At 42.5% G+C, this 24,845-nt stretch overlaps 3 protein-coding genes across 6 annotated transcripts; 2 read left to right on the forward strand and 1 right to left on the reverse strand.

Moving 5' to 3' along the window:
* The first annotated feature begins 866 nt into the window (after window positions 1-866).
* LOC142959135 (transcriptional regulator QRICH1-like) lies at window positions 867-8,059 on the forward strand. 4 transcript variants are annotated; one of them, XM_076100334.1, is made up of 12 exons: window positions 867-1,146; window positions 1,768-2,037; window positions 2,132-2,221; window positions 2,313-2,453; window positions 2,560-3,339; window positions 3,439-3,616; window positions 3,728-3,882; window positions 4,013-4,127; window positions 5,151-5,259; window positions 5,959-6,107; window positions 6,212-6,302; window positions 6,921-8,059. In XM_076100334.1, exons 2-12 carry the CDS (start codon window positions 1,789-1,791, stop codon window positions 7,105-7,107), a joined length of 2,244 nt encoding a protein of 747 aa, XP_075956449.1. In that variant the 5' UTR covers window positions 867-1,146; window positions 1,768-1,788; the 3' UTR covers window positions 7,108-8,059. The 4 variants fall into 4 exon arrangements, with proteins under 4 accessions (XP_075956449.1, XP_075956459.1, XP_075956441.1 ...); XM_076100344.1 differs by having other exon boundaries at window positions 1,771-2,037; XM_076100326.1 differs by having other exon boundaries at window positions 867-1,100.
* Window positions 6,784-16,069, reverse strand: LOC142959168 (receptor-type tyrosine-protein phosphatase V-like). Its single transcript, XM_076100375.1, has 10 exons — window positions 12,709-16,069; window positions 11,674-11,773; window positions 11,506-11,596; window positions 11,346-11,422; window positions 11,110-11,244; window positions 10,250-10,369; window positions 9,940-10,100; window positions 9,700-9,835; window positions 8,893-8,954; window positions 6,784-8,761 (listed from the first exon to the last, which is right to left on the reverse strand). Exons 1-10 carry the CDS (start codon window positions 12,711-12,713, stop codon window positions 8,548-8,550), a joined length of 1,101 nt encoding a protein of 366 aa, XP_075956490.1. The 5' UTR covers window positions 12,714-16,069; the 3' UTR covers window positions 6,784-8,547.
* LOC142959178 (uncharacterized) lies at window positions 15,210-24,845 on the forward strand. Its single transcript, XM_076100385.1, has 7 exons — window positions 15,210-15,619; window positions 16,748-16,825; window positions 16,929-17,032; window positions 17,154-17,365; window positions 19,389-19,447; window positions 22,097-22,246; window positions 23,472-24,845. Exons 1-7 carry the CDS (start codon window positions 15,581-15,583, stop codon window positions 23,652-23,654), a joined length of 825 nt encoding a protein of 274 aa, XP_075956500.1. The 5' UTR covers window positions 15,210-15,580; the 3' UTR covers window positions 23,655-24,845.

Raw genomic sequence — 24,845 nt, forward strand, 5'->3', positions numbered from 1 at the left:
ATCAAAATGTTTGACTTGATTTGTTATGATATTTTGGCTATGATTATTGGTTCCTTCACTTAATATTCAATCTAAGGGTGGGCGACAGTAATAATAAATGTGTATATATGTTTATTTCAGTAAGAAATGTCTTAAGTTTAGGAAACAGTAGGCCATCACTCAACTGTAACTTAACCTTTAAGACCAAGAACACGAGATAATGTCGGCTGTCATGTTATGAAAAGAAAACACAATCCCAGGCCAATAATCATGATATTAATATATTGTGTTGCATTTGTTTATGTGACAGTTGTGCTATAATCCTGACAGAAAAATATAATGTATTGACAGAGAAAAATACAACTGAGCCAATACTGATATCTATCAAATAGAATGGGGTATTTGTACATAAACCAGAAGTTTTGCAAAGGAAAAGTAAATATAATACATGAGTTTCAGTTGCAAAATAGTAAAAAATAAGGATATTAATATGTGAAAAGAGGAAAAAAAGAGAGTAAAACTCTTTCTTTCTTAATAGAAAGTTAAAATAAATACTAAATCAGATATTTGGTCCAAACAGAAAGCAATGTGAGAAATGTAGACCCACGCTGAACTGTAATGTGTGGGAATTAACCCTCAACTGCCCAGAGCTTCCTGTGCACCACCCATATATTCAGCGCATCTCTTCGGGACCACCTTAAAAGATCCAGAAGCCAGTGAACCACTAGGAGCGGCTGTCTGGCATAACAGGGTTTTAAGGTGGACTGACATCTAACTGATCTTAACGGATACTTTGCCCCGTGTGTGTCGCCTTTAACGGTCCATCCCGCGAGCGTCAGTTAGCGCGATATCACGGTGCGCAAATACCGCGATATCACGAGATAGTTACAACTCGCTCTCCTATTGGTCAGAGGGTACTGTTCTAAGATGGCGCCCTGGCGAAATATGAGTAGTTAAGAAAAAGAAAAAACTACAGTTAGCCATCTAACGAAAATAAAGAACATTAAATGATAAAGCAGCCACGGGGGAAACGTTGATAGCACTTCGTTTCACCGTTCGTTGGAAGAAGAGCGTCGTTTCGAGGGCAGAGAAGCTTCTTGTCGGCGGTTTGAGGAAGAGAGGTAGCTAGCTAACGCGCCTGCTAAGGGTAACCTGCTAGCTTCGGAGGTAACAGGAAAAAAATAATGTAGTCGCCATAAGGCCCCCGACATGAGAGTTATCACCGTTTCCGATGCTTTCTGTTTATGTAAACGTATATATGTTGTTGTTCGTGCCTATGATCGCGTTGCAAGTTGCTAAACGCTGGATATTATTTGCAAAACAACACACGGCTAGTTAGCCTGTATACCTGGCTAACCTAGATTGTTGTGTAATCAGCTGTTAGTTTAGTTAGCTGTTATCGACCTATTGCACCGTGCACACAATCGTTAGTTTAATCGCAGTGCAAAACGTGCATGTTGTCATTCTGCAGCGGATTTGTAAAGTGGCCGCGCTTTTTGTCCCTGCTCGTACACAGTGGGATAGATTTAACCCTTTCGTATTATCGTCTGTCTGTAGTGCCACTGGTTAGTGATCTATGGGTCCGTTTGTAAACACTGTAAAACGTGCAGCATTTTCTGTCCGGTTTTTTATTTTTACACTAATAAACATGTCGCTGTCTTTTTACTTGTTGATTGCGTTTGACAGTTGTTGAACGATGATTAATAGTAATTATTAGTTGATTCTGACATTGAAAATACCTAAGTTTGCAGCTACTTTAAAACAATACTAAATTAATTCCTCTCATAGAAGAAGACACTGCCAGCAGCGATGAATAACTCCCTGGATGGATCAGGCTCCTACGAGGAGCTTGTGAGGCAGAAAGCTCGGAGCATCCCTCAGCATCGCATGAAGGAGTTCCTGGAGTCCTTGGCCAGCAAGGGCCCAGATGCCCTGCAGGAGTTCAGCCAGCAAGGCGGAGATACTACCACCACCACTATGGTCTACCAGCAAGAGGCTAACTGCATCTACACAGACAGCACAGAGGTGGCAGGGTCGTTGTTGGAGCTGGCTTGTCCGGTAAATCAGTGCACTGATTGGTCACCAAATCAATCTGTTAAAGAGCTCCGTGCTTGAAAAGAAGCTCTCTGACGGACACTGTCTTCTGATGCAGGTTCAGGTGCAGGTCCAGCCGCAGCAGCAACAGATACAGGAGTCTCAGCAGCAGTCTGTACAACAGAATCAAGAGCAACAGATAATTCAGGTTGGTACCTTTTTTATGATGTCTTTGTGTTTATCTCTTCACTCTGCTCCATTTAGTCCACAAAACTTTACCTATTATCTCCATTTTTCAGGTGCAGATTCAGGGCCAGCAGCAAGGTCAAATGCTGGGGCAGGTCTTCCAAGTGCCCTCTGGCTCCCATCAACAGCTCCAAGGTGTGACTACTGCACAGCTGATTCAGCCTGGGGAACTCACTGAGGAGCAGCATCAACAGGTACTCATAAGCACACGCACACTTCATGGGAGAATTGCACATTTTGTCATTTACCGGAGTTTTAATTGAGTTACCAGTAATAATCTCCCTCTCATGTGTGTTTTAGCTGCAAGCCCAGTTGGTGGCAGCCGTTGCAGGAGGACAACAGATCCAAATCCAGACAGTGGGGGCCCTGTCTCCCACCCAGCAGCAGGACAATATTGAGAGGAGAGTACTGGGGACCACCGTTTCCACATCACAGGGAGCAGGTGTCCTCCAGCCAGCCAAAAAGCGTAAGGTTGATATGCCCATCACTGTGTCCTATGCCCTGCCTGGTCAGCAAGTAGCCACGGTCCTGGCTATCCCCCAGGGACAGGGCCAGCAGCAAAGTTACGTGTCCCTGCGGCCGGACCTCCTAACTGTGGACAGCTCCCACCTCTACAGTGCTACAGGCACTATCACCAGTCCCACAGGGGAGACCTGGACAATCCCTGTTTATTCTGCTCCTGCCGGCTCCGGAGGCCGTGAGCAGGTCACACACATTGCCATCCCCCAGGAAGCCTATGGAACAATGCAGCTTGCGGGGCCAAACACTACAACAATGACCACAATGCCGACGCAGGTTACTATCGAAAATGACAAGCTGAAAAGTCAGAGTCAGACTGCGCAGGCCGTTTCCAGCATCACAAGCTCCGGGGGAATGGGAGGCCAGGAAGAAGTGGTGCACACACTTTCTGCAAACACGCTGTTCCCTGCCCAGCTGATGAATGGGAACATCCACATCCCAGTGTCAGTACAGGGCTACTCCAACACTACACAGTCCCTTATCTGGGATCCACAGCAGCAGGTGCTGCACACACAAGGACTGTCGGGGCAGGACACACAGCATCTGCAGGTGCTAACACAGGTGTTCTATTGCTACGTCTTTCTTTTATTTTAGCCAGATACACATATTCGCACGTATTTCTTGATTGCATGAGGTAACGGTGTTGGTGTGTCTGTGCAGGGGCAGACAGTGGTAGCAGAGATAGATGGCCATGGCCAGCAACAGGTGCATGTGCAGGAGCTGCTGCTGCCTGCTACTCTGAAGCCAGAGGAGGGGCTGGAAGTGTGGCGGCTTTGGGCTCAGCGGAAAAACGCAGAGTTGGAAAAATCGGACTCAAATAAACTAGCCCCAATTGGCCGTAAGTGCATGTAGAGAATGTTTTAAGACGACACTTTGTCTTTGATGCACATGTGTGTATTACCGTAGTCTCTTCTCTGTCAACCCAATCACTGACTTGTGTGTGTTTTAGGACGCCAGGCTCTGCGTTTCCAGGAGGACTTGGTGTCGTGTGCGGTAGCCGAGCTCTGCATGGGTCTCTCTTTGATGACAACAAACGCTCGGGGGTTGGAAGAGGAGTCTTATGAGGCTGATGTTCTCTACTATGTATTTCTGTGCATACAAAAAGTAAGTGTATCATGCACACAAATGCACACGTACGCTCCCCGCTCAACATCCATTCATCGCTGTTGGTACTCGGTGTTGATGTGGGAACAATGTCTGACCGCGTCTTTCTCTGTCTGATTGTCTGCTCCAGTATCTGTTTGATAACGGTCGTGTTGACGACGTTTTCTCGGACCAGTACTACACTCGCTTCGCTCACAGCCTGCACCAGATCCTGGATCCTTGGAGATCGTCTATTCATCCGCTAGGTGTGTGGACAAAAGCTGTTTTCCAAATTCTGTGTGGTCTTGCACGCCCCTCTATATTCAGCACTCTGTCAACTAATATTATCTCAGATACTAAGGATGTTGCCAATCACAGTTTGTGCCTCTTCATAATCCCATCTGATGTTTATGTTTTCCTAAATAACACAGCTGCACTTCGCAGGTGTAGCCCAGAACAGGCTCATATTAAAATCACTGTAGGTAGATAGCTTCACATTAAGAACATATTGCCTGTTATGGTTTTGGTTTGTTTGGTATCCCAGATGTTTTCTGTGATATCCATTAGGAGCTGAGTGTCAGTCTTTGAAGTCTTTTGCCTCAAACATGGTCCAGGATTTGCACCGCCTCTCTCGATACGATGCTCATTTTACTTGCTGCCATATTGACGCTGCAGATATTAGTTGAAGCTCCCGACTTTTATTTGTTTGCAGAACTCCGTGGTTGTGTTGTAAGCTAAATGTGCAATCACTTAGAGTAACAGACCTGTTGCTGATTCATCAAGGGTTGTGCTGCCCCCTCTTAGTCAACTAATTGACCATTTTAGTCGACTGGAGATTAGTCATTTTGAAGCTTTTTTTTCCAGACAACTTCTCCGGTAAACACAGAATTGAAAGTGGGCATTTTGTGTAATTATTTGTGGAGAAACTTGAGTTTTACAGATCTGTTGATTAAATCAACGAATCATTTTGTTGACAAAATCGTACGAGTGTTTTGTGACTAAGAATTTCTTTGGTCGAGGGCGGCCCCGTTAAAGGCCCAACCGGTATATTGATACAGGACAGACCGCAGGTTCCAGTCCTGACTTTTGAGTTTTGGTGATAGCACTAACTCAACCAACCAAAAGCTGCTCTCCTCTAGGACTACAGAGCGTGGCAGAATGATGTTGTTATTGATTAAACGTTACAGATGAAGGGATTATTTGTTTCTTTTTTTAACTAATTGTGAATTTCTTGCCCAAGTTGATGAACAGCCAGGTCTTCATAATCCTCTCTTTACCTCCACTTCCAGGTTATATCATTCCCAGTCATGTGACGGAGGAGATGCTGTGGGAATGTAAACAGCTGGGAGCTCATTCTCCCTCCACGCTGCTCACAACTCTAATGTTCTTCAACACCAAGTGAGTTGACTTCAGTCATCACATGAGTCTCTTTCTCCATCCTGTTTAATAGACATGCTGTAATATTGCCCGTTGTAATCAATCAATAAAGTTTTACATCTGTTGCACCTTATAAACAAATCAAATGCCATCCAACGTGCTTTGCAAATTATTGACAAGATGAAAACAAAAAGAAAACTGAGAGAAGGTGAAGAGACTGATGCACACCAAAATAAATAAAGAAAGAAAGAAATTACAACACTGAATTAATTGTTCATGACAAAAAAAAGTAAAGATTTGAGTAAAATAAGAATTCAAATATTTATAAATACTAAAACTATAGCAAACAAACCACATAAGACGCTGTATGAAATCAGATGTAATGTAACACAATAATAATAATAAAAACATGAAATTATAAACATTAAGAAAATAAAGCTAGACTGAATAGATGGGTTCGTAGTTTCTGTTTAGAAATATTCATATTTCAGGTAACCAGGAAATGATTTATAAATAGACGTAATATGTGTTATTAGTAGCTGCCTTATTGTATTCTTTGGTAGACCAGAAAGGAGAGTGTTGCAATAATCCTTAAGAGCAATATCATCATCACATATCAGCCAAATATAAATCTACACAAGACGCCTGCTGTTGTTCTATGTCTCCCCTCTGCTCCCATAACACACAAATCAGTGAATGTATCCGTATGTCTTTTAACAGGTATTTCCACCTGAAGACAGTGGATCAGCATCTTAAAGTGGCCTTTTCTAAGGTGCTGAGACACACCAGGAAGAGTCCCAACAACCCCAAAGACAAGAGCACCAGCATCCGATACCTGAAGTCAACCGAGAGGTTCATAGGACAGAAAGGTAAGAGCGCACAGGATCTTTATATTTCTGTGCTGTGGTGTCTGACAAGTAACCCTATATTTAGGATAAACAACCAGTTTTATAATGTTTGTGTCTTTGTTCAGTCACAGACGACATGTACTCGGAGCAGCTGGAGGACCCGGAGAACCCGCTGCGATGTCCCATCAAGCTCTACGATTTCTACCTCTTCAAATGGTAAATATTTACATTTTTCATCAGGAAACTTAACTTTGAAACACTTTATTTGATTTATTGAAACACGAATCCAATATTTCAACACACCTGGATGCTTTATAATAGAGGAATAAATGAAAATAAATGATTTGGCGCCCCCCCCCCAAAAAAGATGTGACCCTCTCAATTTGGGAATTGGGGGATAATCTGAAATGATGAATCAATCACTCGATTCACTGTTTCAGTAATTCTTCGAGCAAATATTTGTGAGTCTTGCCTGATGATCAGAGAGAACATGCGATTGAAGACGTCGTCTTCGGCTCTGAGAAAATGTAATCATTCACACATCACCCACACGATACATGGAGAATATAATCACCAGATCCTTAATGAAAGTAATTGTTAGTCGCAGCCCCGATGCCAACGGGACAAAGGGAACGGTGGCCGACACCTCAAGAATAAGAGCCAGAGTGTAAAAACACTGATTTATCCTTCACTGGAATTAAATGACCAGAAATGTAACATGACAGCACACGTTTCCACTGACCTTCTCTCTCATTTGCAGACGATTTAATGAGATTGTGATGTTGGCAGAGACGGGGCTAAAACTGTAACTTTGACATCTGTGTTCTCCGTCAGTCCGCAGAGCGCTAAAGGTCGCAACGACACCTTCTACCTGACTCCTGAGCCCGTGGTGGCTCCCAACAGCCCCATCTGGTACTCCACTCAACCCATCCCAAAAGAACAGCTGGAGCAGATGCTCGCCCGCATCCTCGTCATCCGCGAAATCCAGGAAGCTATAAACCTGTCGGAGAGCGTGCACTAGTGGGACTGAAAGGAGAACCGTGGAATGGACTCGACCTCGTTTCTCTTCACCCAGCCTTTGATTGCTCATTATCGGTAGTTTTCTATCCTCTCACACCCTCTGGTGGTCTCTGAGGGGGGCATGTATATGTTTATATTCATCATGTGTCAGCGTATCTTACATTCACAGACTGTACATACAACCAATACAGCTAAGAATCTGTCTTATTGAGGCGATCTCTCAACTCTTGTTTTCTTTTTGTTTGGCCAAAGGCTGTCTAACCTTTATAATGGACTTGAACTCTAATTTAAATGTTATTTTAGCTGTTGGTTCTCCTTTTTGCCAATAGTCTGGACTTTTTTCATTCCCTGTTCAGTTTTAATGTGTAATATAGTTCATATATATTTTCACTATGCTGCTTTTCATAGAAATCCTTTTGTTGCTCTACTTCCTCTCTCTCATCTGCCTTGGTCACTGTGGAGTGTCACGGTGAAATACCTCCCCGGTATTAAAGACAGCATTAATTAGCCCAAGATAGCTTAAAAGCTCATTTTTCTTTGTACTTCACTAGTCTTAGTCGTGAGCTCAAGTTCTCCGGAGACGATTCACTTGTGAGTGATTTCTGCCTGCTTGCTGTTGGACCCGCTCAGCAGCATCAAATCACACCAGGACACACGGACTTTATTGCAATACGCCCTGCAGCTACTAGCACTTACCACACGGTGGAGACGCAGAGGGAGCGCTGCTGCATCCTCCTTTATTTCCCCCCAAAACTCACCCGGATGACTTATCTCTTGTATCATACATGTTTATTACACGACAGATGAAAGACTCTTAAGAAGTGGGTTAGCCCTTTCATGTTCGATAATGTAAAATACTCATAGCTCCTTCATGTACTGTAATGGGTTCCAATCATCTAAGGAGAATGGCAGTGCCTGTGTGTTTTTGAAACATGACCTTTTTTGTACAGCCACTACACCGTGTGTCTGCCTTTTTAATAGCAAGTCTGCTACCAGTCCTGCACATGCATCCTTTACCAAACTAAAGTGTGGTTATAAAATACTGCACAACGATTTAAAAACAACCTAAATAAAAAGTCATCTCGCAGCATCACTTCATCCATAGTGGAGGCAAACTAAGATGCAGAAACTATCACAACGTCTGTATTTAACTGCGTGCACAGAGAGCATTGTTGTCGATGTAACGGCGAGTAATTCCTAGTAGAGGAGCAGGTTCGACCTGATTGGCTGGTTACTTCCACTTTTTTCCTTCTGCAATGCAAACTGCAGCGTCGGCGGTTTCCTATCAGGATTTGTTTGCTTGTCCAGTTTTCCACCTGCAGGACATGTCGTCCTACAGCGCACACAGCAGGGTCTCTGTATGAGGGGGGCACGCTTACTGTTTTTTTTCTGTAACCCGGAGCTTTGCTCGTTTTGGTTTGTTGCTTTACAGTTCGTGGGTTCAGGAGTGTGAGCCGGGATTAAACCACGACGAGGAAGGCAGCAACCTCCTCAGTAGCTGCCCGGGGTGTAAAACCTGCTGCATCGGGTTCTGCTGTCGGTCTCCTGCAGCCGTCTGTCGAGGATGCTGGTGTCTCCTCAGCCGACCCGAGGAGCCGTGGGGTTGATCTTGAATGTGGTTGTTAATATTTGAACTGGCTCCCTGAGTTTGTGGCCTGCTGGAGAAGAGAGAACACCAAAATGAATATATCATATTTCCTTACAATGACTAATTATACGCTGCCTGTGCTGAGACTGAATTTGAAGTGTGTTGGGGCTCTCTGGGAGCTTATTTCTGTATTCTCACCCTGCTGAGGTTCCTCCACTGAGCCAGTGTAGCAGACACTGATGAACTAACAGGTACTGCTCCTGAGAACACAAAAGAACCAGTGAGCAGGTAATGAGGATCTCCTGTTGGTGACGAAACAGTAGAGCGCACAGTATTAATGTGTGGAGATGACAGATTTATGGTGTGCATGAAAGTACACGTAATACTGCAGGCTAAACGGGAATAGAGTTGCAGAGGTGGTGTGTTTTTGTAGGCCAGACCAGGAAGTTAGCATCACCGGTTCCCTCGACGATAAGCCGATGAGATATTTCATTGGATTTTGGATTATTTCAGAAAATAAGCTCTGTACAGGTTTTGTTCAGAAAGATAACTACTACAATTCGCTTATGATGAGCACATTTTATGCATTGTTACACATAGTACTAATAAAAGAGACATTTTGTGGATTATGTTTATAGCTTTGTTGCCAGCATAAGAAGATCGATGCAACTCTCAATATTTGTTTGTGAAATATGCAGCTACTTTCAGCGGTTTATCTTAGCATCTCGCTAAATTAAGATGGCCTCCATAATGAGGACTTTTGCTTTTGATACAAGTAGCCTACTCTACTTAACTTCAAATTTGAGATAATTGCACGTAAACTACTCGGAAGTATATAAAATCTGCATAGTGAGTACTTTTGACACCTTAATTGAATTTTGCTGCTAATGCTTTGAACCCAGGACGTTCGCTGGTCAGGGAGTACTTTTTAAAACACTTTGTTATTGCTATTTAAAAGATCTCCATACTTCCACCACTGCAAGTGAGTCTCACTACTGGACTGACCAGATTCTGGACCATCCACATCCGATGTAGCCGTAGATCCTGCACAGCAGCCCGGATATCCGCCGGGATGCCCCTCGCACACAGCTGCATCAGCCACAGCGTCGTCACAAATGTCCCCGAACGCCCAACACCTGCACTGAAGCGCACAAACACAAGGATTGACTTTAAACACCGTCTCATGCACCACCTGATGTGTTGAAAACCTCGACAGGGTGATAGGCTGGAGGTCAGAGGTCACACCTGCAGTGCACCACAGCTGGCCCGATGCGTGGAGCCGCTTCCAATTCCTGCCGCACATGCTCAGTGAAGGCAACGAGTGAGGATAAGTCTTTAGGGACGCCCCGGTCCGGCCAGGCAGGGTAGTAGTAGTGTGTGATTAACCTGTCTGTTGGACAATCTCTCTGAAACACAAAACACTTTCCTTCAATCTGGCCACAAGGGCTTCTTCTTCTTCTTCTTCTTCTTCTCTGATTGATTACTTGTGCGGTCAGTGCACACAGAAGTCAACAGCAGCAGTTTAAAGGGTCTGAGGGACGTTTCTTTTGCTCACCTGTCTGAGGTTAATGGTGGTGATAAAATAATCCGGACCTTGTTTGCGGGTCACTGTCGTCACTTGGATCAGTCCATGATGAACCGTCCCTCGTTGAGGCCAATACTTATCACACATCACCTGTACACGGGTGGGATTTACAGAGAGGATGTATATCAAAGGAAGAGTTTGACATTTACTCTCATTCACTTTCTTTCCAAGAGTTAGCTGAGAAGATTGATACCACTTTAATGTCTGTAGGGTGAGTATGATGCTACAGTCAGCAGTCGGTTAGCTTAGCTTAGCACAAAGACTGGAAATAGGGGGAAACGACTAGCCTGGCTCTGTTTCAAGATTTTAAAAAGGAATCAGCCTACCAGCACCATACTGGATCACTAATTCATATTTAGGGTATCTGAGAGTCTTAAACCAGGCTAGCTGTTTCCTACTATTTTCAGTCATTATGCTAAGCTAACACAACTTCTGGCTGTAGCTTCGTATTTAGTGTACAGAGAGTGAGAGAGAGTGGTGTCAATCTTTTCCCCAAAAAGTCTATGTTATCAGAGGAGTAAGATGAGCACGTAACAAGCAGACACACAAACTGAGTGTGTCTTTCTCACTTTGTTCTTGAGCAGAGAATCTTATTAGCACCTGACAAATACAGGGTAAATGTAAAGGTTGATTTGTGTCTCTAACATTTAAAATATATTATTTTTAAAAACATTCGGGGATAACAGTTGCATGATATGATCCATATTTCCGCTGTCTGGTACCACTGACTTTGGTTACACTCCTAAAGCGTTCCACATAGATTTCAGAAGTGAAACAATAGAGATCTTTAGTGACAGTGACAAGGTGAGGAAAAGGGTTTAATGTCAGACCTGGCCCTTGTGTCTCAGCGCCGTGACCATGACAATTATCCTGACGTTCTGCTCCCACACCATCCTCCAGAAGTCGGCCACGGTGTTGTGCAGAGGGCCCTGTGTGCAGATGAAGTCTCTCTCTGATCCTCCACCCTGAATACAGACATTAACAGATGGAGCCGGACAGACTTGGTGGTAAAGCAGGAGGACGGACTGATGGAAATGACAAAGGAGGAGGTGAAACGAGCTCTTACGGGCACGAAATTTGCGTTGATGTAGTCGGTGTGTGGTTGGGAGTTTTGAACTGACAGCCTCACGCGACAGTGGTCATCTGCAGCCAGACGGAGAGCAAACAAATAAGTCTCGTACATACTTTCTGTAATCTGCTCTCGTTTGATGTGGAGTTGGACTTACATGGCAATATGTAGGGGTATCTGTTCTTCTCTCTGTTGGCCACCAAGTCCCCCACTTTGGTGGGGAGGTCTTTGCCAACTTCATCCAGCTCCTTCACAGAGCCAAAGATGTATATTAGCTTCACAAATCAGACATCTGATTTAAGTTTAAGTAAAAAAAAAAACATACCTCAAACTCCTGTTTGAGGCCTCTGTTGTCGTTGGCTGCGAGCGCCTGACATCGCAGACGAAAATCCTGCAGAATTTGTGCTCTCGAGAAGGTTTGCACCCTGCATGACACGATTATGTTACATTAAACCATTTTAAGAGGACGGATGCGCTCAGACAACACAGTTTAAGTCTGGAGTTATTCTGTGTTTTTCTTATTGTCCACAAATGAAAAGACCAAAACCAACAAGTATTTGATCCACACAAGTATTCACCATGTGGTCAAAGCTGGACTCAGCTTATTTCTTTTCACCGGCTGATACGTTCCTCCATCACAATGAACATGAGCGCTGTATTTATTTGAGTTTATCCGACATCCATCAGCCTGCTGTCAGAAGACACAAGTGCATCACATTTGCTGCTGAAAATAGTCTCCAAAAGAATTGCACTGAACATTTTTTTGAAGTTCCACAGTGCCCAGCTGTTTTATTATTACTTATCCTCCTAAATAGATGGAAGTAAACCTTGAGTTGCCAGTTTATTTGGCACACCTGGCTCAAACTAATGTAGTCGAATGCAACAGCCCTGCAATAATCCTGCCTTCACAGTGATTTCATCTGTGGTGCTGTTGAACTTTATTGCAACAGAGAGTTGTTTCTGGTCTTAACTTGTTGGTATGAATTCTGTGGAAACGCCTGTCAGCATAATGCATGACATTACATTTCAACATCAGCACAAACAACTCCAAAATAATCGTGAAGTAGAACCAACACTTCTCCACAAACAGTGTCAACAATAACTGAACATTATAACTTTCATGAAGGACGATTTATTACTTTGAGCTAATTGGTGTACCTGATAAACTGGAAACCAAATGTCTAATTGTGACCTCTTTTTTTAAAGACATCTCCAGTGATGAGTGAAGGGATGAGTGCCACAGACAGGGCAGGCAAGTTAGAGGGAGACGAGCTGACACATTGTTGGTTTTGGTCTTTTTTTCGTGAGATTTGTTGATCCTTTAAGCATATTTTCCGGGTGCTTTGACTTTTGTCCTTACCTCATGTTTTCGCTCGTACTCGACGATGCCAGGATGATTCAAGTGTTGGCTCTGTGAAAAAAGACACCGTATCACGTCTCATAAAGTAAACTTTTATACATTTAAATCAATAAATCAATGAGAAATTGATAAAGCAAACTAAAAACCGAACTGTTTCCCCCTCCCCCTCTCTGTTACATTATGTTCCTCCTGAACACAAGTATGTGAAACCAGAGAAAAAACACTTTTGTGCGGATGAGAGCCGCTGTATCGTGCATGACATAACATGTAAAGAAGAAAGGTGCGTTCACTAATGTGCTTCTCATTTACTTATGCCCTGAAGTAGCTGAGTGTCTTTTTGAATACACCATCAAACCAATCTAACCATGCTTCTCTATGATATAGTAGAAAGACACGCCAGCCTGGCCCAACATTCACACGGCACAGTTAATAAAACCGACCCGACAAGAAAGAAAAACCTGCTCCAACGAGTTCTCAACCGACAGCAGCGACAGCAGGAGGACAAAACAGACAGCTTCAGCGTGAAAGCGAAAGGATTACCTTTCCAAACGAGCCTCTGTTGAATGCTTTCAGCCTGAAGAGACAGAGAACAGGACTACACTGCTCCAAGTCATGTAAAGGTAGTCTGGTTTTAATAAGTCTCTCTCTTTCAGGGGAGGAGGGAGTGAGATGGGTGGAGACAGGAACACTAAACCTCTGTGAGGGATGTCAACGTGTTCTTTAAACTCACCGTGTCAAAAGGTGAAGTTACTGTTACTGAAATCAAGTGAGAGTGGAAGTCATGTTTTTTCAAATTTTTTTTGTCATATTTATGAGTTGATTTGACCAACATTGGACATTTGTGTGTATTATTTATGTCTTTAGTTCTATTCACAAGTATTACCTGGGGGACTCTGGAAGTTTGTAATAATTCCAGAGGTTGTTTGTGAAATCTACCATGGCCGTAATTTGTCAAGTAAAAAATTCCACCACAAATGACCGAACGCAGAGGTCCGGTGAAAATATGAGTCCCGTGCAAATTGCTTTCTTTCTTTTTTTTGCCAGTTTTCTTGTTTTCTTCTCACTCGTTTGTGTTCCAGAATGAACAGCGTTGGCAATTAATAAATAAAAACATCTTGGGTGAAATTCCAGGAGGCTCATCTCGCTACAGCATTGAGGTCTTTGTGACACATAAATAGGCCTATATAATATAATAATATTCATAATATTAAATGTAAATATTATATAGTGTATTATTTTTTCATATAAGTGGATGCTACGTAGAGCCTTGACAACATATCTGAGGGATAATGTCAGTAAATTTGAGTAAAATACAGATTTATGAATGTGAATGCAACGCATGAAACACAGACGTGGGTTGTAATTTTAAAATGACGTGAGGTCGTCCGGTAATACCGGTCCCGTCAGTGGAATCGTATCGCGATGACATCATATATCAAGTTATCATGATACACAATTATGTCATCTAGGCGCATTCTAATTTAAATTTATAAAATGATCTGATCAAACTCAGTTAAATCAAACTATTCTCTGTAATCTGATTACTCTGTATTTGTGTGCATGCATGTAAACAGTCAAGAGTATAGCTGGAAATGTAATTTTGTTTTCTATGATTTCACTGTTATGTTCATTTTGCACTAAATTTCTTCATATAATGAGAAAATACTCTGTACTTTTCATTTGTCAAGTATTTAATTCACTCAGGTGTGTAGAAAAACAAGCTTTATTTATTGAACTACCAGAAAACATATCGGGATATATATATATATATATATTTCATTCATTCGATATATGAAATGATCTATATTGTGGCCATGTTGCCCAGCCCTATTTTAACACATATGACATATCTAAGTTATGTCTTTGAAACATATTGCATCAATGAGCATCACTGCTGACATGTTGCATCAGTCTGTTGTCATATACAAAAATATATTAAAATGGCACAAAGCTGAAAATGTCAGCATGTTTCAGTAGTTTATTGTTTGATCTCTAAAGGGAGCCTTGTGTGTGGGTATAAAACACCAAGGCGTTTGGTGCCCAGGTAATAAGAACTGGCTGGTTTTATTGCTCATTAGGTGATCATTTATGGGCAATTTGTCATATTTTATTGGGTTCCCCAACTGTGGTCTGGGGGCCATCTTAAGTCATTCAGGATATCCTTGAAGAAACTCAGTAACAATATTTACTTTTATTTAGTTTCACTCACAGGAGACAGAAAGGATGAGGTTGACTGTTGGGTGTATACGACAGTATTAAAGTAATTTATATATATATATATATTTGGGGGGGTAACAATCATTGGTGAGGGGTGAAACGCTTATTTTTTTGTTTCCAGTAAACTGTTTAAACTGAAAAAAGAGGAATATACTCTCAACTGAAAGTAAACTGCATGTAAAACCACCTTTACGTAGGCTACAGCTGCCTGTCACGCGCAGCCTGTGTGTGTAAAACAGGTGTAAACAGGTGTGACGGAAACAAATAAGGCGGACTGCGCTTGCGTGTAGTCAGGAGGAGAAGAAAAAAAAGCTCGCCTCTGTTTTCGGTTTGATATGCCTTTATGGCCGCACTCTCAACCTGATTGGGTGGCTGCAGAAAAGGAAAGTAAAATAAAGCAACAACATGTCGCTTATCTTCCAGCAGGAAACCAGAGAAAGAGCAGCTCGTTCTGTCGACAACGTGAGATATTCCTTTTAAAGGTGAGACACTAAACCTCGAGGCGGCACAGAACATGTAAATATTTCACTCTCCGGTTGCAACGAATACGTTTGAACGTGAGAATCTCACGCGCTTCCTGGTTCCTGGCCTCTCTCGATCTGCAGAGAGAAAGTGAAGTCCGCGTGACATAAAAACACGGATCAAACAGACGGAGATGGATCACACGCGACCACAGGACACGCAGCAAAGCAAGGTAAAAGAAAAAAGAAAATGAAAAACAAACATTTCGAGTGAACAGCGACGCAAAACTGACAGTTTACGTCTGGAGGGCGTCATGTTGCACTTTGACCACACAGATCTACTTTTAAAATCTCAAAGTCATTCAAAATGGAGCTGAATTATGAAACTAAAGACGCCAACGAGACCTGTCATGATGATTAATGATGACAGTTGATTAGAATAACACCACAGGAGATTATAAAGTGGCATCAGAGACGCACGAGGGCACCACTGAGTAATAGTAATAATACTTTTTATTTTATTAAGATTTCACCCAGAAGACACTCCATCATGACAGTAACGTGAGGTTGGCTATGTTTTTGACATGCATCACTCTCCTCTCTGAGAATAAATGAAGCTCCTGACACTCAGAAGTTACAACAACTATGCTAATTAGAGTTCCCCGGGTTTTACATATCCGAGGCTCCAATATACAGTTTAAAAAGATCCTTTGTACTTTTAAATAAACACTAAAAACATCTGCAACAACGATGTGTCTGCATTAGTTTGGTTTTTGTTTGCGTTGCTCAACCAAACTTCATAAAGTTACAACATGTGTATTTGACCTGTCCAGAATACTTCGGTCAACTTTGTCCTGCAGATCTCTGGTTGTGCTACATTTTATTCAATGTTACAATATTTGTATTGATTGCAACAAGCGTGTTTTGTCTGGTTTTGTCCGGCTAACAGTTAAATCTCACTTCATCATATTTTTGTTAATTGTTTTTATTAAAGTGTCAACAAAAAGTCCCAAATTTTACACAATTCAACTGTTGAAAAGAGTAGTGACAATCATATGAAACCTAAAAAGTAAATGCATTAAATGAAATGAAAAACATGAACATACACATTACATTCAAATGTATTGATAATGTCTTAAAAGTAATTGTTATATAAAGTCCAGTCTTGTTCTAAACAAACTTCTCTATATCTTTACAAAACACAAATAATCACATTAACGATTAATGGACGAGTTATCGATGTAAATAGTTGCCAATCATTTCTCTAATCCCCTAATTATTTCAGCCCGCTCTATAATCATACACTCCCTGTACTGCAGCACCTTAATAACTGTGATTAACGTGCTGCTTTATTCCCTCAGGGCTCCATGTTGCGGCACAGGGAACACGGTGACGAGCCTGTTGACAAGCGGCCCACCGACAGCTCGACGTCTCCCGCTGTAGGTGCACTACCTGTTCTCAGGTGTCACGACTCAAAATTAACTTCTTTATTTTGTCGGACGGTGCGATTGTTGTGACAACCGCTCCCCCGTGTCGATACAGGACTCGAAGAGGCTGATCAGAAGAGTGCGGAGTCCATCCAGACCAAGGGCCTGGCTGTCCAATTCTTACAAGCCCAAGTTTGGAGGGCGGTTCCACAGACCTCAGTAAGACTGAAGGCTCGAGAACCGGCAGCACTTCGTCTCAACCGTTACCTGCAAAATATTGATGACCAGGTGATTCTGAAAGCTTTTTTTTTTTCTCTCTCCCCTCTCTCCAATGCTGCAGATTTCCACGGGAGGACCACTCGTTCTACAAACCCGGCTTCGCTAACCAGAGGTACCACCACTTCAACCCCCGGGGATACTTCCACCGGAGAGGAGATCATTTCCAGCCCAAACCTCACCACATCGCGCTGAGCGAGAGGGAACGGGTGAGCAAGGAGCGGTACGAGCAGAGAGAGAGCGCCGACGGAAGTTCACCTTCAAAGCAGAACAACAGTGAGTTCTAGTCCGCTGCAAAAGTCTGTGAAAACAACAGTGATGGGTGGAAATAATGAAGTTAGTGATGGCTGAATCCCATTAATGTTATTCATAAACGTGTCCGTGGAAAAGACTTATTGCTGAAAAAAAAGCCCAATAAATATTCATTTTATTTCACCAAAACCTTGGTTTAAAATAGTTTACCACTTACTTACAGCATATCAACACACGCAGCTTGGAAATGAATGATAGATAAGAGTTGCTTTGGTCCAACTGTTCGTTAAGCAGACTTTACCGGGGGCCATAAGGTCTCCCTATTGTTCCACTGCTGCTCTTGTCGTGGGATGGGAGCAAATCCCTGCAGCCAGCCTCCAGATCTCTTGTGGAAAGCCTTCCCAGAAGAGTGGAGGGGCCATAAAACCACCAGAGACTCCAGGAAGTGATTAGACCCGGGCCAAGAAATAGTCTGGCCCCTTCATACGGCCATAAAAACAAGCCATAACGTGTTAATGATTGAGCTATAAAGATGCTGGTCGGCAGATTTTTCTCTTCCTTTTGACAAAACCAGGCCAGTCTTTAAACTAAGCTAAGCTAACCTTCATATTGACAGTAGCATAAGACAGTGGTACCAATCTTCTCATCAAGAAAGTAAATGTCAAACTATTCCTTTTGTGCCCATGTTCTTGTGTGTGTTTTATTTCTATGGTGTAAACATGTTTTTGTCCACATGGTGTATGAATCTATGAGTTGCAAGGAGTTTATTTTCAGCTTTACCATACAAAGCACTGAATACATCCTGAATGTACTTTCACACACAAACACACACACACGTGTGCAGTGGTTTTACTCGATAACAAAAGCACACACACACGAATATATGATACAGTTAAATACAACACAAATGGAACAATTATCATTGATTCACATAAACAAACAACCCCCTGACACACTCCCACCATAAAATAAAACATAATCAATGTTCATGTTATTGTTATTGTTGCCACCTCCTGTGCATGCATACTTAATAATAAATATTACACTCTACAAGCTCCACGGTATCACCGTGCACTTCATCACATGACCATCGGGTGGCAGTGTAGGCAAGCAGAGGCACACGCGTGCACATTTTGCATTTGGGATATTTGGAGGGCATTCGCTCACCGCGGTATCTGGTGGTTGGTAGGTAGTCGCACTCTGGATGCAACAAAACCAGCGTTACATAATGCCGACCTCTAAGAAGCCTTTCCTGGACTCAATAGATGGACTCATGTGATGCAGTACAGTACAAGCACTGTACATTATGTGTCCAGCCTCAGACTCATCAGATACTTGAGCATTACCTCATCATTTGTCAGTGGGAGTCTGGAAGTAAACAGGAAGGGTTTATTGTTAGCGTCACGTGTCCTTTGTTTTAACACAAACTGTGAGTGTTTTTGTTGATATTTTCCCGGGATGAAGTGGTCTGACGTGTTGTTCTAAACAGACTGAGCTGTTGGTACTGTATGTTTTTATCTTCTCTCTTGCACCATGGCACTGTATCTGTGCGCACACTGCAGCACTGTGGAGGTGTGTGTTTGTGTACGTGTGAGTGTGGAACAGGTTTTTTTGTGTGCCTGAGTGATGGTGCGATGATGGTGACTCATCGCCGGTTTGTGTGTGTATGAGAGAGAGAGAGAGAGAGAGAGAGAGAGAGAGCGACACTAGCCAGCAGTATATAATAAGCCAAAACAAAACTATTGCTTCACATAAGAACACTGCGGTCCAATATTACAAATTCCCAAATATCAGCAGATTCTGCTGAAAGATGTGTATTGATTTGTTGGACCCAGATAATTGCAAGAAGAAAAAAAAAAAAAAAAGTCTTAACAGGAGGCTGAAGATAAAGGAAGCGAGTGATAAGAGGGCTTTAACCATCAATGGTGGTCTAAAGATGCACCTATAGGTGCTGTATGTACTTACAGGCATGGTGTATATATAGAAACACAAGTCTTTCTCTTAGGTTGACAGTGTGTGTGTGCGTGTGTGTGTTTCTGTTTTCCAGCTACCAGACCTTTTGTACCAAGATCCTCTTCCAGCAGAGACAAGGACATACAGTTCATCGTAAGTTTACAAGCAGAAAGCCTGCTTCCTGCTTCTGCTTTTCCATTTTGTTAAAAGTGGTCCACCATTCCTTTTAAAATTGACCGAATATGCTGTCTTTTCTTCCAAAATGTCCATGTGAAGTGGGGCAGCACAGTCTGAATGTTCTTATTGTGATGTGATTTAAAGGGACTGACAGTTAAAAATAAAACAACCAAATAAAAACATTTGAAAGTGATTTGGACGAAAACGCAATTTTCCGGCCTGATAAAACATGGTAAAAAAAAGGGCTGTAATTAAGGATTATTTTCATAATCAATAAATCTGCTGATGTATTCAAGGCTAGCCTTCCTGAGGAGAAGTGCTGACATCTTCACATGTCTTGTTTCGTTCAATCGACACAAAGATTCAATGACATAAAACCAAGAAAAGCAGCACGCACGTTCTGAAACCAGAGAGTGTTATCGTTTGAAAAATCAATCAATCAATCAAGATAGTAGCAGATTATTATTTTTCTGTTTATTGACTCATTGATTCATCCCCTAATTGTTCTAGTAATATTATATTGTGTATATATTACATGATAAGGTAGATGTGTGCTTCTCTTTGTTGATTAGACATGAGCTCACAGCAGAGAATGACTTGACTATTATGCAAACAGCCCAGGTGCTGCAGGAAAAGGGCTGGAATCAAAATGATCGCATACATTTCTTGGCTGACCTAATCACGGCGAGGAGCAGAGCAGCACATGATGAATCACCGCCGGCCACTGCTGCAGTGAAGTTAAAGTGAGGAGAGCGAGAGGAATCCAAGAACGATTAGCTCGTCTCAGAGTTTCATTATTTTCATCGGTGTTAATACATCTGAGCGGATAAATACGCTGTAGGTTTACCTCAAGGTACGATGCGTGGTGTTATTATGTCTGTTGATAGGATGACTACGACAGCTAAAAGCACGTTAGGCATTCATGTTTCCAGATGCTGCACGTCACTAATGTCTGTTAACGCCACAGTAATATAGTCTAGTGTGATTTGTTGTACTACCACGATTACGATGATACAGACTTGTTTTCATCTTTTCATGTGCACCATTTCTGTTTTGTGGTGCTACTTTCTAATACGTTCTATATGTATGCTTTCTAGATTATTGGTAAGTACTTAGAACTTGTGTTCACTTTGATGGCTAGTCAGGCAGTTAGTACCTTTATCCTTTTTACCAATGATTTAATAACGGCAGACTTGCTGCTTGTTAGAAGGTAAGATACGAAGTGTGTCATTCAATTGGCAGAAACGACACAAGAGATTCCACCGTTTAATAAGCTAAGATTGTTATCTTGTTAGCTAACAGTTTCCTATTTACACATGCGGCAGACACAGAGCAACATTAGCATTCATTTAGAGTCGTATTTCTGGCCGCCTGATGAGCGTAAGCCCAATATCCACTCCGTCTTTTTGCTCTGCTTTTGGTCTCCACCAACTCCTGAGGGAGAAATCTGGCACGTTAAGCTGCTAAATGCGCCGCTATGACCAGCAGCTGGTTGAAAGCAGCAGTTGCATCTGGAAATGAAACTGATTTAAATTGGCGAGGGGGAACCTAAGCAGTTCAGTTTTTCATAACCAGGCCTCTAAATTATGAACATGGTATTTAAAAACCATTAATAAAGCCAATTGACCCTTCGCTAAGCCTCCTCCCTGGACTACCCTACCCAGTACCAGACTGGCCAATCATAGCATAGCATCGGCCAGCTCCGACCAGGGTCCGACAACTATCTGGCTCTACTCCATAGACTCTCATTAATGGTTTCACATTTCTTTCATCTTCAGGCTGGTTCAGTGGATTTGGAGCTCGTCGTGGTTAAATGTTGTGTAATAGTGAAGCTTGTTACCCGGAGAGGTCTGAAGGAGATTCTTCAACGTTATGTTTAAATTTAAAAACCTGTGGAGCTAACATTTGGAGAGTACGTTAGCACTTCATTAACCAACGTTAGCACTTCAATGCTACGCTAGCTACTGAAGGTATACTGCATGTTTACACATGCTGTTTTTGCTTTTTATTGATTGTAACGGTGAATAAAGAGGAACAGTGTTTTTCCTTAATTTCATTGCCTTCTGTCTGGTGATGTGGTGGTTCACTTTTACACTGTGATCCGTAGCTTTAGCTTCTATCTTTATCTTTTTAACCTGTTTTCACTGCTCAATCAGTTTGACATCCTGGATATTTACCTTAAACACATAGTATGGACCCTTCAGGCTGCTTCTCTCTGAAATCGCTTTATTGTTCTTTCAAATGAATAGATATTTCTGTAGGGAGTGTAGTTAGTGACAGTGTGGGCTCCATGGTAGCTCTGACAGCTTTACGGAGTAGCAGCGGGGGGCGGGGCTTAGCAAAGGGTCAATTGTCGCCATTTATAAAATCATTGTAAACTATGACGTATTAGGAAGTGGTACCAGTTTTAATTTATTAACACCCCTTTTTATGTTACATGTTTTACCATTGAACACGCATGCAGTCAGAACACATTCTGAATTCATAATGTACTCGCAGCAGTGTTTCAAGTCGACATGTGGAGCTTCTCTTTAGTCGTCTTCTGTTCATTAGCAGCTCAGTCATCGGCGGTTTTGGCAAACTGTACTAAGTTCCAGCTGTGGTTTCATTTTTGTTTTGTTTCAGAACGACAGGAACCAAAGCAGGGAGAGAGATCACTCGGGGACCAACAGCAAAGAAAGAGAACGAAGCAGAGACGGGGAGCTTCCTTCAACTGCGAGCCAGACGGCAACGCGAGACAGAGCCATCCAACAGAAGAGGAAAGAGATAGATGAGGTAGAGGAGTGTCATTACACAAACGCACACCTTGGGAGAAGGGTTAGTTATGAACAGGAAGAGGAGAGATAAGACACGCTGGGATTAGAGAAAGAGTGACAGAGGAAAAGATCTTGGAAAGTGCCGGGAGACGTGAGACAAGATTTGTTTTCTGTAGTCTAATCGTACGTTTTGAAATGCTGAGCCTGAGGCAACACGAGTGTCATTACTGTCTTCACTTTGCGAACCCTGACAAACGCGGTCTTAGTCAACGTTTGACGTGATTGATTGAACAACAAAAAAAAAAGCAAAATTAAGTTGATTATCTCAGCTCACCTGTCTCACGAGAGGCTCCCACACGTGCTGCAATGCTGTCCTCAGTGTTGCAGACGTCACATGATGCTCTGCTCATCGGCTGTGGGTTTGTGTGTGTGTGTGTGTGTGTTTCCACCCACTTGACTGAAAAAGATGGCATCTTGCTTTTCATATCTCCATGGTTGCAGGATTATAGAGGCATTGCAAGAGCAGATGTATTTTCTACACAGACGTTGGGTTTATGGAGTTGAGCAGAAGTTATTATTTTACCATGCATGCACTCTTAGAGAGTATTATAAGATATGGGATAACAGCCTGATGTGGTTACAGTTGAACACAATTATAAGGGGTTCAAAAAAGTACTCGTCCTTCCAAACAATATATGAGCAGTCTCATCATCAGACATGAAATGGTGTCCAATCAAACCCACAATGCCTACCCAGAGTTCCAGCTCTTCAGATTCAGGGTCCCCCAGAGCTGAACCCTTACAAACATCCATTCCTGCCTCTGACCATGAAGATTCTCAAGGATGTAGACCATGGGGGCTGTGCAATATGTCGCCATTGTCAGCGGACTGTGCAAACTTTTTAATGAAAGCTTTGCAGTTGTTGCATGTTTTTCATCGACTGTGGATCTGCAGGACGGAGTCCACAATAGATCTTTATTCCTAAGGGGACATTAAAAGTACATCGTATCTCATCCTATTGTGACAAAATAGAGTCTGGCAACAGGTAGCCGATACAGGCACACTGGATACTCGTGAACAGTCTGCATGTGAGCGATGTTAATCCATTCAGTGGTAATTGGAAACGCATGACAAGACTTCTCACTCTGCTCCCTTCCTCTCCCTCCAACACTTCCCCTTCTGTTCGTCCATCCCCCCCCTTCTACCCATTTGTCCTCAAATCCCTGATGTACGTGTGTCTTGCAGGTGTACTATCAGGAATGTGAAATGTTTGGCCTTGTGGCAAAGATGCTGATAGCAAAGGATCCCACCCTGGAGCGCCCCATCCAGTCCGCACTGCAGGAGAACCTCAGGGACATCGGCAAGCGCTGCGTGGAGGGCATGGAGAAATTTATAGAGGACTATGACTCCAGGGAGCCGTCTCACTAGTCCGAGACACACACGGTCTTCCTAGCTTTCATCCTGCTGGTAATATTTTATAACGTAAATTATTTTTTAATACTACTTCACGTGATTAAACGCTGCTTTTGTTGTTATCTCCGCCAGGGGAATCATGTGATCTCTCGTGTGTGCAACTGTGAATGAGTGTGCATCTCTGTGTCTGTCCGCGGCTAATCTCACATTCTGCTGCAGCAAACCTCATAATATTTTTGGGGGTTGTTTTTTTGCCTGCATGCTCAAGGACCCCTCGTGGTTGCGGTGACTCGCGCCTTTCTCAAAGCACCTTTCGTTGCCTGTTTGACAGCCATTGAGTGACTGCTGACTCCTTACTCACTACTCTTAAACAACTCCTGGCCACAAGGAGCTGCAAGGGATAAAACAGCCGAGTGCATCGCCGCCGGCGGATCGGCCAGGTTGGGTCATAAAAATTAACATTCTGATTAATAGCAAATGGGTAGCAGGTGGGTAAAATAATACATAATTTACGAGGAAATTATTACTTACATTCTCTAAAATATGAACAAAGCAGAGCTGCTGTCCGCTGCTACTCGGCAGCAGAGAGCAGAGAGACAATTACAATTACTGAAAGCAGCCTCTCTAATCATTTAAGTATATTGATGAAGAAAACACTCATAGGCCTACACCAATAGCCCACATTGCATCATTTAAAAAGCAACATAGCCTACAGGGAAATGTCCATGCGGGGCTTTCTTAATCAGAGGAAATAATTCATTTGGATTGGTGGATGATTATGCGCACACTCGGATTCTGACGATCTTTGTCGCTAACGACACAGCTGACAATTGTGGGTTGTATTCATTCAATCAAACACTACATTGGTTGTTGCAGACACACCTGGCGGAGATCAACACTCTACTGAATGCACCTTTCTAGACAGTTCTTTGTGTTTTCCTGTAGTAATACGTTTGTACATTGTTTTCTGCCGCCTGGGCAAAGTTCCTCCTCTGTGCTCGGCCTCACGGTGAGCGTCACTCGTGAAAAAAATTTAAAGTAAACTTTGACTGTGATTTTGATGATTATGATAAAATTATACACTGGTTGTTTTGCTTAAATAATGCTTATGACAAAGTCAAATGAATGTTGACATGCTTAATTTTTTATCATTTGTATTTCAATGATTTCATTTTGTTTACAGCATATTAAACGTGGTTAAAATAG

The sequence above is a fragment of the Anarhichas minor genome, unplaced genomic scaffold (genome assembly GCF_050575085.1).
Source record: "Anarhichas minor isolate MPS153535 unplaced genomic scaffold, ASM5057508v1 ptg000003l, whole genome shotgun sequence".
NCBI classification, from domain to species: Eukaryota; Metazoa; Chordata; class Actinopteri; order Perciformes; family Anarhichadidae; genus Anarhichas; species Anarhichas minor.